This window comes from Artemia sp. Qi Xiang Cuo, chromosome 2 (assembly GCF_049724085.1).
Source record: "Artemia sp. Qi Xiang Cuo chromosome 2, ASM4972408v1, whole genome shotgun sequence".
Taxonomy (NCBI): Eukaryota; Metazoa; Arthropoda; class Branchiopoda; order Anostraca; family Artemiidae; genus Artemia; species Artemia sp. Qi Xiang Cuo.
In genome coordinates, this window is record NC_142795.1 from 59,199,203 (window position 1) to 59,216,755 (window position 17,553).

The 17,553-nt window shown below is 36.4% G+C and overlaps 1 protein-coding gene across 1 annotated transcript in view; it reads left to right on the forward strand.

Annotated features, from left to right (window-relative positions):
• Positions 1-11,465, forward strand: part of LOC148955441 (exosome complex component RRP43-like) — a 33,936-nt gene extending 22,471 nt beyond the window's left edge. Inside the window, exons 6-8 of the mRNA XM_089108205.1 lie at positions 2,769-2,892; positions 5,730-5,833; positions 11,341-11,465. Coding sequence (XP_088964331.1) covers positions 2,769-2,892; positions 5,730-5,833; positions 11,341-11,450 — 338 coding nt within the window. The 3' untranslated portion in view covers positions 11,451-11,465. The remainder of the gene's footprint in view (positions 1-2,768; positions 2,893-5,729; positions 5,834-11,340) is intronic.
• The last annotated feature ends 6,088 nt before the right edge of the window (positions 11,466-17,553 follow it).

Sequence of the window (17,553 nt, forward strand, 5' to 3'; positions counted from 1 at the left end):
CCTAGCTATTTACGCTAAAGTTTGACTTTCTCACAACTCTCTTTTTTAAACAATAAAAACTTTAGCGTAAAGAGCGAGGCGTTGAGGAGGGCACAGCCTCTTTCATATACGGAATAATTTCTGTTCGTTTTAAGATTTAATGAATCAAAAGAATCAGATTTTAATGCTGATTTCAAATATATAAGTTTCATCAAGTTCAGTCCTACCCATCAAAAGTTACGCGCCTGAGAAAATTTGGCTGATTTTTGAAAAAAAGAGAAAGACCCCCTAAAAGCTATAGAACCTTAATGAAAATCGTACCATCATATTTAGCGTATCAGAGAACCCTACTGTAAAGGTTTCAAGCCCCTATCTACAAAAATATAGAATTTTGCATTTTTTGCCATAAGAACGATCACGGATGCGTATTTCTTTTTATTTATTTTTTTTCCAGGGGTGATCGTATTGACCCAGTGGTCCTAGAATATCGTGGGAGGGCTCATTAGAACGGAAATTAAAAGTTCTAGTGCCCTTTTTAAGTGACCAAAAAAAATGGAGAGCAAATAGGCCCCCTCCCACGCTCTTTTTTCTCAAAGTCACCCGATCAAAATTTTGAGATAGCCATTTTGTTCAGCATGATCGAAAATATGATAACTATGTCTTTTAGGATGACCTAATCCCCCGAAGTCCCCGGGGGGAGGGCTGAAAATTGTGAACTTTACCCAATGTTAACATATAGTATTGGTTATTGGTAAGTATACAGACGTTTTTAGGGGGGATTTTTTCTGGTAGTGGGGGGAAGGGTGGGTCGGGGGTTATGTGGGAGGATCTTTCCATGAGGGAAGTTTTCATGGGGGGAAGGGACAGCGCTATTAAGAGGGCACCGGATTTCCCAGCATTATTTCAAAAAAGATCAGAACTTAAATAAAAAAAACGAGTTTTTCAACTGAAAGTAAGGAGCAGCATCAAAACTTAAAACAAACAGAAATTATTACGTATATGATTGGGTTCATCCCCTAGGCAATGCCTCGCTCTGTAAGCCAAATATTTTTTAGTACTTTCATGAGAGCTATTTATTCTAATTAACGGCCTTTGTGATTAAGATGTCATTTTTAAGGAATTGGAACAAAATTCGAACTTTAGCTTAATATTATTGACTAGGGGGCGAACTTCCTAATATACTTATTAAACATATATGAATATAGAAGTTCGTTACGTAAGTTAATTCGTAAGTTACGTATATTTATTACTAATAAAAACGTTCGTAAATAAATTAAACAAGTTTCGAGAAAGCCATTTAACCAAATAAAAGTAAAATTAATATGAAAATTTTGTTGTAATTGTTCATGTACGGTGAACCAAAATCAAAACCTGCATTAATTAAAAAACGTTCAAAAATTAAATAAAAAAAACAAGTTTTTTATTAACTGAAAGTAAGAAACGACGTTAAAACTTAAAACGAACAGAAATTATTCCGTATATGAAAGAGGCTGTCCCTTCCTCAACGCCTCGCTCTTTACGCTTAAGTTTGACTTTCTCACAACTCTATTTTTTTTAAATAATAAAAAACTTTAGCGTAAAGAGCGAGGCGTTGGGGAGGGGACAGCCCCTTTCATATACGGAATAATTTCTGTTCATTTTAAGTTTTAACGTCGTTCCTTACTTTCAGTAAAAAAAACTTGTTTTTTTTTTATTTAATCAAAATAAAAATGGCCGTTTTTGTGCTTAATTTTGATTTCCCAATTTCGGACTCAGCACATAAATGCAAAAATTTTTGTAATGTCTCTTTTGCTAACGAGCCAAGAATATCGTTGAATATACTAATTGATGCAGAAAAAAACTGGTATGTATGATAAGTTTAGTCATTTTCTCCACGAAACACATGAACACTGTTCTGTATTACGGTTTGGATGTGCTATTTTATCTGTTAATTTGGGAGTTATTTAGGTTAGAGTGTATTTTCAGATATACTCCGGTTCGGTAATTAAATCCTGGCATTCCGAAAAGGTAGAACTTTTTTTTTATTTTAATGTAATTCATCAACATGTCGCTGGTTTTGGGAGAAAATGTAATCCCTTAAGTTTAAATTTCACATTCTGAGAGAAAAAAGTAAGTTGTATGTATTGCATCAAATGCAGATTATACCCATAGAGGGCTTGCTTCCATTTAAAACATGGGTTGAGGCTTTCACTATTTATTCGACTCTGAAAAGCGACTCCCAAGCGTAGTCCCAACTTCCAACTCTGGCTCTAAAGACCTAAAATTTCTTTGGTAAACTCCCTAGAAGCGTTTTTGCACTGCTTTTTATACTTATTCTTTTCTTCTTTTTTGTGTGTGTGTGTGTGTGTTTTTGAACCCTTGAAACGAATTGGAAACACTGAAACTGTCACATGGACAGGAATTAGATTTTTTGGGCGGGACGTAATTTTGAAAAAAAGATAGTATACAAAGATAAGTGAATTATATGAAAAATGTTATACATTAAGAGCAAATTATAAAAACATTCAGATTTAGACGTTAGGCACAGTCTACTAATGTGCTACTTTCGCGGTCTTAGTTAAACCATTTAAATTTGTTTCTACTTACAAATTTTTTCCCTTTTTCTCATGAATGTAAGCATCCTGCATAAATAGGGACTCTCAATAAATATCTTATATACACTAAAGAGATGTTATGTCTTGCTCTTATGCCTTATTCTTCGACAACCATTGCTGAAAATTGTTCAGTGTTTGAATTTTCAGTCAAAATCGCTTTTATGGTTAATAAAATTTCTGTTTTCATTTTATCAGTGGAGCTGCCCGCTGTTGTAGTAAATAAGGATGATGATAAGCCTTTAATTGACGAGAACGGACCAAAAACAGGATTAGTTTTAAATAGCCATCCGTTCTCCACAACATTTGCCTTGTATGACCAGTGAGTATCTCTGTTATTGGTGTTAGCTATATTTTTTCTCTCATTTGTTATTTTTACTGCTTTTTCTTACTAAGCATTACTTAAATGAGGTTGTGTCCCATTTTAGAATAGAAGAAATTGTATTGTAGCCCTGAATAGCCTTTCGTGTTGGGATTGTAATATCTGTCAGCTACCATATATGAAATCTGCTTTCAGGAGTCTTGAGGGAGTGTCATTTTGTATAAATTTTCCGCAAACTGTCTAATCACGCCGGAATTCGTATTACTGATACGTTATATTTAGTTTTAAACCGGGACCGGTTTTAGTTCGACTCTCAAACCTTCTCTGCGAAAAAGTTGGGTTGCTGCCGAACTGTTAATTCAAGGGATTGAAAAACAAGTCAAACTTGACTTCGATCAGATTTGGATTTACTAAAAAAAACAAAACAAAAAAAAACGACAAAGCATTAGAAATCTGAGAAAGATATCTGGAAGCAGGGGGGTATTCTAGTTTCCTATTAGAACTTTTCTTCCGGTCTATACTTCTTTTAGTAATATTTTTTCACGCTTTCACAATAGGGACCATCTCTTGCGTCTGGTCGCTTGTAAATGTTAATGTCTATGTATAATATATATCCAGTATTTTATTATACATTTTCCCCCACTCCGTGGTCGCCATTATGAATCCACCTTACATCCTCATCTGGTGAAGCGGATAAAGCGAGCTTCTGCTTATATTGTAATTTTATCGTAGAATGTTTTTACGATGCTATGACCATAAATCCTGAGAGCAAAAACAAATTAGGGCATCTTTACACCTCTAAATGGTTAGCTTCCTTATTTGTCGGCATTTATGACTTTTGTGCGTGTGAAAACGTGTATAATTCAGATAAGCTTTTCTGGGTAATATATCCGGTTGATACAGATTGCCAACCACTCCAATTTTTAGAGTAACTATTACTATGTACTGTTTTAGCTATTGGGAGATTAAATGCTAGTGTAGTTTAATAGTTTCATCTGCTTTTGTCAATATGCAAGGCTGTTAGGAGTCAACATTGACTAAACAGTGTATGTGTTCTCTTTTCATAAGATTGGGCCTGGCAAAAGGACCTCTGTTTCATTGGAATTTTGGTAATGATAAAGTTAATGCTCAGGTTCATTTATTTTTCAATCATATATACATAACATCACTAAATATGAAAATATCTGGGAGAGAGACAAGATTGTTTTTCATAGATAAAAAAAAACGAAATAAAGAAATAGATTATCAATCAAAGAAAGACATGACAAAGAAGAAAGAAAGAAAATAGATATAATATTAATTACTCACCAAACCGTAGCCAACGATATACACAAAAAAAAGAAATTTTTTTTTCAGCCAGCAATAGGACAACAAAAGGTAGTCCAAGACCCGAGAAAAATACCCCCTCCCCCAAAAAAAAGAATTATAAGATAACTAATAACTATCCAAGGGGGAGGATTTTAACTTAATTTTTGAAATTCCAAACGACAAATCAAAAGCAGGCTCATATCGGTTCCATGCAGCGACCACACTATTTCTTAGGGAAAGATGGGACATCTCTGAAATTATCAATGGCTGGCGTAGTTTGCGTATATTGCTAGTCAAATGTAAAAATGGCACAGCAACTGGGAACATTTCAAAAGAAAAGAAATAGCTAGGCAGTGTCAGGAGATTATGCTTTACTTTGAATAATAACGAATGAAAAGTAACTGCCAGTTCAACAGGACTGGCAGTTTATATTCTTTATTATATTCAATAAAGAATATAAACTCTTTGTAGATGACTTATTTGGAAAAGACGTTGGGGGATAAAGAAAACTTTTTAAAATTCGAAGTTCCTTATTTTGTTGTCTTTGGAGTGGAATAGAATAGAATTTGAAAGTATTCAAGTAAATAAATGGACAATAATGTAGGTAAGAATAAACAAAAGCGAAATAAATAGAACGGATAGCTTCCAAAGGCGAAAGGAATTTCATAAGGTGCATAATACCTTATGTTCCTTCTAAGCTTCAATCTTACACTATTAATATGTAGCTTCCAAATTAAATGCGAGTCAACTAGCACACTTAGGTAACGAATAATATCGACACGTGATATATCTATAATTGACACAGAAGACTTAATCAACTTAAGACCTGAAAACTTTAAGTTTTCTTATCATCTGCCTTATTAAACAAAACAAGCTTGGTTGCTTTGTGCAGGCCATTTTCGTGCATCTTATTTAGCTCTGAATATAATTGTAAGTTTTGTAGTTCCCAAAATACAATATCACCTTTTCTCCAATGCAAAAATAGTTAGAATTCTTGGAAGCCAGACAACAATCGTGCCTTTTGAAATGCTACCACCGAAGTTTTGTCTCTGTTTGACTTTTTCCTATTCCCACTGCAATTATAGAAAAAATTGCGACGATGATTTAACGAGAAACTTAAATTGGATAGTAGTAGGCTCAGTAGCAAAGTAGGCTCGTGAAGAAAGTGTTAATCTTTACAACATCTTAGCCTAATCAGTCCTTGATTTGACGGCTAATTTTTCGTTGTAAAATTATTTGCCGGAAAAAGTTGATATCAAGTTACTCTGGTTTTATTGGTGGGAGACGAAATAAACAACGTAGTCCCTTGGATTTTGTTTCTTTTTTTAAGTGGCAATGTTTTAGCCTTTCACTTGAATGAAAAAATGAGCAATGAAAAAACAATGAGTATCTTGCTTGAGAATGAAAAAACAGAGTATCTTGCCACTCTTATTGGCTGGTAACACTATAACCGAGTAAGTCCTAAGGAAGATTTAAGATATTGTTTCGGCTCAGTTCCTATGATCACCAAGGTTCATTTTTTCTTTTAGGATCCTACTTGTGGATCCCACCAGTTTGGAAGAAGAAGCTTTGTTTGGTAACAGCTTAACAATTATTTCAGATGGAAAAGAACCAATTAAGGTCTCAAAATCAGGTAATTTTTCTTCCTTATGGAAAAATACTGAAAAGAAAATTGTATCCTCTTTGAAGTCAGAATTATAACTTCAGTTTCTCTGAAAAGACCCTGAACAGTCTTCCCTAACCGTATTAGACGCTGGAATGATTTCAGCAGACAATTTTTTTCTGACTATGGTGGCTGCATTTTTATCTTTAATCACATATCTAAGAGGTCTAATCGTAACGTTTTCCAGGCATTTGAAATGTCATATGGTTTCATATCCTGTTTGGATATTTGTCAAAGAGCGTTTCTCTGATCCCCTTCCTTATTCTTTCATGCAAGAATGATCATCATCAGCCATTTGAACAAAATCGCTGATTATCCCAGGAGCTCAACAGTTTGCATTGTTTGTCCTTTAAGCGTCATGTTTCACATGTATATCGGAGGCAGCGCAATAGCGCTGCCTAAGTAAAGAACGATGTTGGCACAATGTATTATTTTTGATTTCTTTAGACCAGGGCACTTTTTATCGAAGGAGTTGTCGTAGAGACTTCAAAAAGGGCTTATTGGATTGGAAATTAGAATGACTAGTGTCCTTTTTATTAGTCGAAAGTGATAGTCGGAGGGCAACTAATTCCTCTCTGACGCCCACCATTTCCCCAAGCACATACAATCAAAATTTTGAGATAGCCATTTTTTTCAATGTAGTTGAAAGTCCTGGAAATTCTTTGAGGTCTTTGAGGATGACAAGCCCCACAGCCCTCAGGGCAAGGGTTGTAAGTTATTCCCTGGGGACATATAAGGTTTTTTATAGAAAGTGTTGTCGTAGAAACTTCAAAAGTGGCTCATTCGATTGGAAATTGAAAGGGCTAGTGCCCTTTTTAATAGTCTAAAGTGATTGGAGGACAACTAACCCCAGTCTGACGCCCACCATTTTCCCGAACACATTCAATCAAAATCTTGAGATAGCCAGTTCAACGTAGTTAAAATGTCCGGAAATTATGTCTTTGAGGATGAGAAACCCCCCACAGCACCCAGGGCAAAGGTTGTAAGTTCTGCCCTGGGGGCATATAAGGTTTTTATAGAAAGTGTTGTCGTAGAAACTTCAAAAAGAGATCATTCAATTGGGAATTGAGAGGGCTAGTGCCCTTATTAATAGTCAAAAGCGATCGGAAGGTGAATATCCCCGCCCCTACGCCCATCATCTCCACAAACACTTCCGATCAACATTTTGATATAGCCATTATGTTGAACGTAGTTAAGGGTCAGGGAATCATGTCTTTTAGTATGACATGTTGACAACCCCCCACAGCCCTCAGGGCTAAGGTTGTAAGTTATGCCCTGGGGGCATATAAGGTTTTTTTTTGGAAAGTGTTGCCGTAAAAACTTCAAAAAGGGCTCATTCGATTGGAAATTGAGAGAGCTATTGCACTTTTTAATAGTCGAAAGTAATCGGAGGGAGAATCCCCCCTCCCCCCCCCCACGCCCATTATTTCCCCAAACATTTCCGATCAGCATTTTGACATAGCCATTTTGTTCAATGTAGTTGAAAGGTCTGGAAATTATGTCTTTGAGGATGATAACCCCCCCCCTCCATAAGCCTCTGGACAAGGATCTTAAGTTATGCCATTGTGGCATTTAATGTTTTTAAAGGCAGTGGGGTTAAAAAACCTTCAAAGATGGATCCCTTAACCTAAAATTGAGAGGATTTGTGCCTTTCTAATTAGGCAGAAGTGGTCCGGGGGCAAGTGACCCCCTCCCCCCTCCCACGCCCATCATTTTCCCAAACGCTTCCAATCAAAATTTTAACATAGCCATTTGTGTAACGTATTTGAAAGGTCTGGAAATTATGTCTTTGACGATAACAAATCCCCCCGGCCCTTAGGGCAAGGGTTGTAAGTTATGCCCTGTGGGCATATAAGGTCTTTATAGAAAGCGTGGTTATATAGACTTCGGAGGGGGCTTATTGGATTGGTAAGCAGACCCTCCAGTGCTCCTTTTGAGAGTCAAAGTGATCGGAGGGTAGCTACCCCCCCCCCCCCCCACACACGCACACCCTTCGAATTGTCCCGAAATACATCTAATAGAAATTTTGAGATAGCTTTTCTATTCAAAATAGTCTAAATATCATATAACAAGGATTTTGGGGTTGAACAAATCCCAGAGATTAGGGGGCAAGGGTTTTAAGGTATGCCCGGGGGGCATTTAATGTTTTTTTATGGAAGGGATGGTTGTTTAACTTTAAAGAAGACTCATTTGGTGGAAAATTGGAAATTCTAGTTCCTTTTTAAGTGTCATAAGTGATGGAAGATATTTAGTCCCCCCCCCCTCTTCTACAACCCCTCCTTTCACCAAACGCATCTGATTGAAATTCTGAGATAGCGATTTTTTTCAAAATATTCCAAAGACGGTCTTTATTGAATGGGCGGTCACATAAACATCAGATGGGGCTTATTTGATTCGAAATTGGAAGTTATAGTGCCCTTTTTAAGAATCAAATTCATTTGAGAGCAAACAGTCCCCCCCCCCCCTCTACGCTCAGTATTTACCTTACCATTTCCAATAAAAACTTAGAGATAACAATTTTATTCATCGCATTTGAAGGTTTCAGAAATTATGTCTGTGAGGAAGACAACCCCCGTCCCTCTACAGCTCTCAGGGACAGGGTTGTGAGTTTTGCCCCTGGTGCATATAAGGTTCTTATAAAAAGGGTGGTCGTATATGCTTTGGAGGGGACACACTGGATTGGTAATCGTAAGTTCTAGTGCCCTATTTAAGAGTCAAAGTGACCAGAGCACAGCCCCCCCCCAAACACACACACAAAAACGTCGTGTTTTCCTGAGATGTATCCAATTGATATTATGAGACAGTCCCTTTATTCAAAATAGTCCATGTATCATATAACAAGGCTTTTGAGGTTGATACAAACCACCAGAGCCTAAGGGCGAGGGTTGTAAATTATGCTCCTGGGGCATTTAAGGTTCTTATGGAAGGGATGGTTGTATGATCTTTAGAGACGGCTCATTTAGTTGAAATTGGAAGTTCTAGTTTCCTGTTAAGAGTCAAAAGTGATGGAGGTCAACTAGCCTCCCCCCCCCACCCACCCAACTACCCCTCTTTTCACCAAATGCATTTGATTGAAATTGTGCGATGGCAATTTGGTTTAAAATAGTCCAAAGAACATATAACAATGCTTCCAGGGGAAAAAATTCTTTTAAATGTTTTCACTTTTGTAACTTTAAGAAATCAAAAATTAATAAATACCATCATATGTATTAAATTGACAATGCACATTCATTTGAATTTTTTTTCAGTAAAGTACAAATTATATTATAGCTTTTAGAAAGCATAGGAGTTTTGAACCCTACTCGTGTTAATTTCAGCTCGTTTTGAGTTTGACTCTGTTATTGATTTTAATTTCTGTTCGTTTTGGGTTTCATTTATTTATTGATGCTGATTTGTGGTAGTTGTATGCTTGGTAGATAATTTGATTCTATTTTTGTTCATTTTTGGTTTAATGGAGTTCTTTAATTTTTTTTTGTAAAATTATTTTGTGGAAAAAGTTTTTTAGTTAATAACAGGACAGAACGAACACTTGCTTCATATATCCTGGCTTTGTCTTAATACTGACTTCGTATCGGGTTCATTATAGATCCATTATAAAACCAGGCTTTCTCAATATTTATTACTGTTTCTCTCTCCGACCCTTGATCAGACGTTAGTATAGACACTAAATATCAAAACTCCTCCAGTCTCTAATGGCCCCTTAAGGGGTGGTCTCGTTGACTTTTTGACTGGTTGACCATCAAAACCTTAGTTTTTTATTGAATCTTAGGCTGAGGTTTCCGCAACTTGTTCTACAGCCGTTTAAAGGCCACCAGCTATGTCATCCAAGATCACAGGATCTGTACAACCAATATTAGTGTTTGCCACTGGAATGTCGTTTATTTGATAAGTAGAATTCTTGGTGAGATGTCAGGACATTAGAAATTATTTTATTTGTCTCACAATTGAGGAGACAAAGAGAGAGTGGACAACCTTGCTTGACTCCGTAGTTTATAGCAAGACTTTGACTTTCATATTTTGAACCTGTGCTGCTTTCAACTTTCTACTGTCATAAATGTTTTCGTACCGTCATAATTACTTTCCAGGATCCTGATCGAGTCAAGGTGGTACTGTATCCTTGGACATCCTCAGCAAAACGATAGAGAGGGTTGGAGGTGCTGTGTATATATCAGCTATGATTTTCTCTTCTCAATACTTGCAAAACATCTCCAATGGTTGAGGTACTTACTTGTCTTTGAATCAGGACACAAGCGTTATCTCTTCCTGGCGTCCTATAGCTTCATCATGATGGTGTGCCAAGAGCCTGTATCTTTCTTGAATGACTTAATTAGTTCAAGTAAGGACTTGTCCCAAAGCATCTCATACCTTCTATATCTATCGAGCGGCTCCAATTCAGCTTTAAAGACACTCATCCATATTTTCTTCTCTCTCTCTCTTTCTCTCTGTGTCCGGGTAGCGGAAGGCACTTAGTGGCTTTCTGAATAAAAGTGCTTTCAGACCGCATCTGGCCGTGGCCGAACAACGAGAGGCGTCTTTGTTGGATCACGGTATCAGTGCCAAGCTCAAGTATCTTCACTTGAGCTTAAATTCCATATCTTCATCTGTTTCTTCTCCTCCAGAAAGGGAAAAAAAAGATTATTATTTTGCGATTTTCTCGAGAACTTGAGAAATTCAGATACTGGGCTTTGGCTAAGGACAGCCGATCTCTGTCTATATCTTACTTTATTTTTAATTTCTTTTTAGTTACGGTAAAGATGATTCTATTGATTTGCAGTAATTCGAAAGGTGTTATGTGAAATGTTTTGCATAGCTTACATTTACAGCCCAGCCTTTTAAACTAAGGAAGTTTTATCGATGGATGTAACAGGTTTTTTGCTTTCTCTTAAGGATTTTCAAGATATTTTCACATTCTTTTCCTTCCTAAATGTGATATTTTTCATTTTTTACTCACAGTGCTATACAGCCGGAAACAGAATGGGTTTTTAAATATAGTTCGTAAGAGTGCTAATAACTAAGATACTAAGTATTTTCACATAAACAAAATTCAATTACTAATTCAAGAGGAAAGGTCTTTAAATGTCAAATGTCATTGATTCCAGTTGTAAATTTTAAGGGCCTCAATTTCGACCTATGGAATTTTAGGGGGACGACATTGCTTTCTGGTTAAGGCCCTCTGTTAAATGCGTAAAAGTCTATTTTCCATTTTTTTTTTTTTTTTTGTAGGTAGTGCTTTTACTCTCCAATACTACTTGGTTTTAAATTCGGTAAAATTCGAATAAATGAAAGACAAAATTGGAGCTTTTAAAAATGTTCATATGACTCCTGTGCAGCATCTATAAATATTTAATTTCAAAATGAGGCTGAAACTAAAATAAAAGGTTAGACAAGATATTTGCTTGTAATATAAAACTTGCTAGCCTGTAAATTGAAAAATTAGATTTGTTAAAAAGATTATATTTACATTTTCTTTTTTCTAGGAGGGTCAATCTCAGCCACGAAACTCAGAGAAGCCATCAACATTGCAAATATTAGGCAGGCCACTCTATTTCAGTTGATGATGGACAATGGAGAGAGTATTGATAAATAAATTCATTAATGCGCTTTTTTGATTCGATCATATTCTTATTCCTATTTTCGTCAAATAGTTTCAGACCTTGGATAAGGATAAAAATAGAAAAAAACACATAAAGTTATTTTAAGACTTTAATCACGTAACTGTGTTGCCCTAAATGTCCTAAATCTCAGAAGCCTGGCCGTTGGTTACAAATCTGAAGCAAAGATTGCATTATGACCATCCAAAAATAGTAAATCATCAACATATTTCACTTTTTTGCTTTTTACCCGCTATATATGTATATCAGCCCCATCGTACCACTTGACGAAATCTAATAATAATACCTGGCTGATATAGACAGCATGCCAGTCAATATGCTGCCAGCAGTTTGCCATATTTTTCCATGACGTATTAGTGAGGATTTAAACAAAAATTACCCAAATTGGGGTTCGAGGATTGAGAGTTGCCATCCTTAGTCAGTGGAATCACAATTGAACTCTTGCTTTTGCTCTGAAAAAACCACACTGGTATTAAATACAAAATTCAGAAAATTGACACAGAAATGACTCCGGCCAGGTTGTATAAGCTAAAAACGAACAGTGGATTCACCCCGCTTTGCCCAAAATCGCTTGTATATAACATTCAATTATATAACATATATAACATTCAATTCCTATTGAATGTTATATATTTTCTTTAAATTGGCCTGTTGTTTGTTGTCAATCAAAATTGTGTTCCCTTAAAATCGGTTGTGATAATTAAGAGGGCGACATATGCCATTTTGGTCGAAAATTAGTTATGTAAGTGTCGTGGGTAAACTCAGCACGAGAAATCGAACGGTGCAGTCAAAATTGTCTTCTCCTATATCGTACCGTTACGAAGATAAAGACACGTGCAGTGCACATATCTGGTTTTTTGACCCTGTTCTTTGGGACTTTGATATTATCTTATGGAGCTATAACATGGGGACCTGGTATCTATCTCCTTTTTTTATCAAAAAATGGAGACATGTCATAAAATGGAATAATTTTGAATCATTCCGGAATATTTGAATTTGATTTATATCGCTGAAAAGAGCATAAAAAGTTGGTTTAGAAAATGTTCCCTTTATCTCCATAGCCTCATCCTTGAGGGCGACCACAGCCGACAAACTTTTTTCTGTTTTGGCTTTTCTGAAAAGTTACAAAAATGGCGTATGTCAACCTTTTAATTATCACAGCCAAAATCTCCCCCCCCCCCTTAAAAAGCTTCTGCGTTCATATCTGATCAAGAATGTACATAAGGGTCCGTTGTTCTCTTCCTAATCTAAAAAACGTAATGACTTCCCGTGACTTTATTTGTCATATAATCAGTCAGTTTTTTTCTTCTTTTTTTTGTTTTACCCACCCTTGACAAACGCAAGCCCTCTGAAATAATTTTATGCATACGTGTACGATACGCTTAACCGCTGATCCTTATTTAATAACATTAGTATTGACAAAACTTAATTCAGCAAGATGCTTTTATGCTGCTAATAGGATTTACAAGGGGGTGAGATACGATTTACCTTCTCGTGGTTTGTGATTCGAGACTAAAGAAGTTCAGATTCTTGTTTTTTTTTATTCCTTTCTTGAGCAAACAAGTAGGTCTTTATCCAGGGGGACCAGGCGAACCCGCCCGAAATATTTAGTATATAATTTCGTATATTGCCAGCATAATTTGTACATTTATTTTCACAGCACCCCCTTCCACCCCCAAAACTAATCCCTGTATATATGCCCAGAACAGAGGTAACTGATACTCCATATGATTAGTTGATGTTCTTTTTCTTAACTTATTTCTCGTCAGATAACCCAGCAATTTCAAACTTAGCTCGCCTTGGAAAAACCTAAGTTTACGTTAGGTATTGTCAAGTTTAACTTGTTGCATATGTGTTTTCATAGGTTCTGTTGATATATTTCGCCCGAAATCCTGTTAATTTTTCTGCTTATTCTTTTACATTTTCCAAATGATTGGAATTTTGCTTGTTTTTTTTTATCAAAGCTGTGTCTTCCCAAAATGTCCCCTTTCCCCCTTAAAAAATATCATGCACTCATGCCTGGTCGAGCATGTACACAGTGGGCCTTGGGCCCCTCCCTAAATCTAAAAATACTGTGATTTCCTCAAATTCGCATATAAATTAGCCCGTTTTTTTTCTTCGTTTACACTAGACATCGTCAGCTTTCAACTTATAGCTATGTATCGTCATACGTCTTGTAAATTTCTTTTGAAGGTGGTTTCAAGGTACAAAACATATGATATGATATAGATCTATTGCCTGCCAATACTACAAAATACAATGGGCGGCAGAGTATAAGTAAATAATTAATAAAGTAAAAAGACCAACCACAGAATAAAACTTAACATGAATATATACAATAAAATTAGTTAACTCAATTTCGACTTTCAAATAAAATATTTATCTCAAGTCTGCCCCTGAAGAGTTACCCAAGGTTGACCAAGAGTCAAGAGCTTCTTATGGAAGTTTGCTACTCTTATAGGAACTGCCAAAGTGGGGTCCATCATTCCAAATCTACTGACCAAATGCCGGTTTTCGGACCATGATGGAAGCCCAAGCAAATACTTGGCATATTAAAAATAAATTAGACGTAGCTTTTTCTCCTCTGTCCGTGTGAAACAATCCCAAAACGGAGAAATGTAGAGAAAATTTGGTAAACAAACGCATTATACAAACAAGCTAGAATTTCGCGACTAAATCTTGCCTTGCTCCGGACAAGCTTTCCATAAGCATAACGAACTTTTCTAAATGTATCAACAATAATAAGTGCACCGGTGGTCTTCAGTGACTTACCGATTGGGACTCTTAGGTAAGTAAGCGCTTAAGCAGGTCCGTATTTTCTAGCATAACACATATATCCTCAGTCGACACTTAATAATTAAAAATAAGTATTCAGTTTTCGACGGATTGAATGTATGGTCACAACAGCAGATTCTACCTTTAATACACTAAAACAGATCGTTATTCCATGTAGGGTTCAACTAATATTTTGAGTGTCCTCAGCATAACTTATAAGCGACACATCAATTCTGTATAAAATGCACGTTGTTGGGGCTTCATATTACACTTTGATTACGGAACTATTGAAAAGACTTGGTGAATTTACTGTTCTTGTCTTATGACCCTTTTCACTGGTATATCAATTTCCATAAGGATATCGCAATCCCGATTGGAATACTTTATTCTAACGCGAAGATTGCTATACATTGAGTCAAGGGACTCGATGACCGAATGTTCTACGCCTCTTTCTGCTGTAGTATGCAGAATATGTTTGTGGATAGATGAGTCAAAAACACTGGAGCACAGGCAAGATCATGAGGTGCTAAAACTAAAAAATCACCGTTCAGACGGTGGACAGACACCATCAAATAAAGGGCATGATCGCATCTGAGCGATCGCTGGAACCCAAACAGGTGTATCCTATTTGATACTAGTGTAGAATATTCCCTCTTCTGAACTAACACTATAATAACAAATTTGTACTTCATTGAAACCATGAAATCGCTATATATTATATTTTCAGTTTAACTGGAAGCAGCTCCTCTCCTCCCTTCTAATGCTTGGATAGCGCCCCAAGCTATATACAAAAATTTTCAGTCTTTTCCTTTCAAATGGATATTATTTGGCAGTATGAACCAACTTTTAGCGAGGAAGAAGTACAAAAAATTATAATAACCAAAAACGTCGGGATAATAAGTGGGGCTAGGATGTAGTAAAACTTGAAATAAATCTAATAAATAAAAATTCCTTACATGTAATGAAGAAAATTTCGTTGTCAGTATTTATTTCAGAAAAGCGATAAACTGAACTGTTGTTGTAGCTAATTTAGAAGGGGAATCTTGCACCAAGATCACTAATTTTTATATTCGCTTCTAGTTGAATTGCATCCCCCCCCTTCACGCCCCCCCCCCCAATGCCTAAATATAGTTCTAGGCTGTAAAAAAATTCAATTATTTGTTGGTTTGGATTGTTTTTTGGCCTTATGTCTTATACACAGTTGATTCTTAATGCCAATTAAAAAAGACAAAAACTACATAACCAGAAAACTTTTGTCTAAAGCCAGTGGCTATATTCATTATATACATAATAATACTCCCCATAATAGCATAATAGGCATGATTATATAAAGAGACGGAGGTAATAGGCTTGAGATTGTCTGTGCAGGCTTAAAGCCCTATTTGATAGAAGAGCATCGCCAAATGCTGAAGTGTTGTGACCGAAATGGGCCCAGGATTACACAAAGCCTCCATTCAACTGGTGGCCACAGGAACTTCTTACACTTCGGTTCTAAATCGGCTTAAGCGCTTCATGTAGACTTGAGGACTTGTGGCAGTTCCCGTCCTGTGATGCTTCTGGGACCACTGCTTTTTCTAAGGCCAAAATAGTTTAAAAGGTTTAAAGGATATGAAAATTGCAACTTGGAATGGTACGATGTTAAAAAATACCTATCGTATCGACATTTTGACCGACGAATTTAGAGGGTTCGAACTGGATTTATTAAGAGTTTTAGAAATTCATATTTCAGTAGTCACTAGTCACTTATGACCAAAAAAAGTGCTTGGTATCAGTCATAGCAGTATACGCCCCTGTAGAACCGACTGAAGGAGATAATAGTGACTCGGATGAATCCGAGAATTGGTAGAAATAAGGATAGATGGTATCCTAGCCTAGGTAAACTTGGTGTAAAAAACAGTAATGGCTACAGACTGCTGCAATTTTGTAAGCATGACAATCTAGTTATAAGCAATACAGTATTTGGTCATAAAACGGTACATAAGATAACATGGTATTCACATGATGGTAAGACATAAACTTATAGATTATGTTATTGTAAACCGAAGACTGGCAGGATCAATACAAGATATCAGGGTATATAGGAGTTATGTTGTTGATGTTAAAAGTAAAGATCATTAGTAGTGTTTAGGGTTAATTTAAATCTGAAATTTAGGAAGGGAAACTATGACGTTGGTAGACTCCAGGATGAGAATTTAAGAGGAACTTTCCAGGAACAGTTAAATGCTAAACTGGAGAACTGAAAATTTGATGATGTAAAAGATGGATGAAATAATTTTAGGGAAATAGTTTGTGAAATCGCTGATGCTGTCTTAGGGAAGAAAGTTAGAAACGCAGGTAGGAATATTAGTGAAAATGCTTTATGTTTAATAGAGAGAAGGAGGGGTTTGTACAAAAATGATTTGAGTGATTGATTACATGAAAATAAAAGGAATGTAAAGAAAATAGAGAAAGAATTAAAAATTGAACTAAGGAGGTGTGAAGTGGAGGTCATGGATAAAATTGTTGAAGATCTGGAAGATGCAGCTATACGGCATAATAGTAAATATTGTACTGGTATATTAATTATCTAGAGTTGTCTCAGTTAAAGATAGGAACGGGGCCACAATTAGTGATAAGGAAAGAGTTAAAGAGAAATGAATGAACTTTTAGAGGTTTTGCGAATTAAGGGTGCAAGAATATGTTTAAAAATTAACGTTAAGAAGACTAAGTCGCAAAGGGTAGGAGTAAGTGAAGATGAAAAGGCAATGTTGAGTAACGAAAAGACCGATCAAGTGGACAGCCTCACTTACGTAGGTAGTATTATTAGTAAAGACGGCGGGTGGAGTGAAGATGTTAAAAATAGAATAGCCAATGCCCAGGATAATTTAATACAGTTGAAAAAAGTTTTGAAGAATAGGAAGATAAGTCTGCTAATCAAGATTAGAATATTAAAAGCTAAAGTGATGACAGTGGTCAAGAATGGTTCTGAAGCATGGGCGCTCTTTAAACGGAGGAAGATTTGCTTGTTTTTTTTTCCTGTGAAACTGCCTACGGATTGTTTTGGGTACCCGACTGACTGACCGTATCTCAAACAGAAGGCTGTGCGAAAAGTGTGGTTCAATCCTGCTTTCTAGGGCTATAATGAGAGAAAGGTTTAGAGGGCTACGAAAAGCAGGACGTCCTCGGCTGGAGTGGGAGGATGTTGTAAAGAAACATTTAAGGGGAATGGGAACTTCTTGGGAGGGTGTAACGAGGGAGGCTTTGAATAGATTGGGCTGTAGGAGGATCATGCGCGGCTGTGTTGTCCTCAGGTGTCTTGGTGCT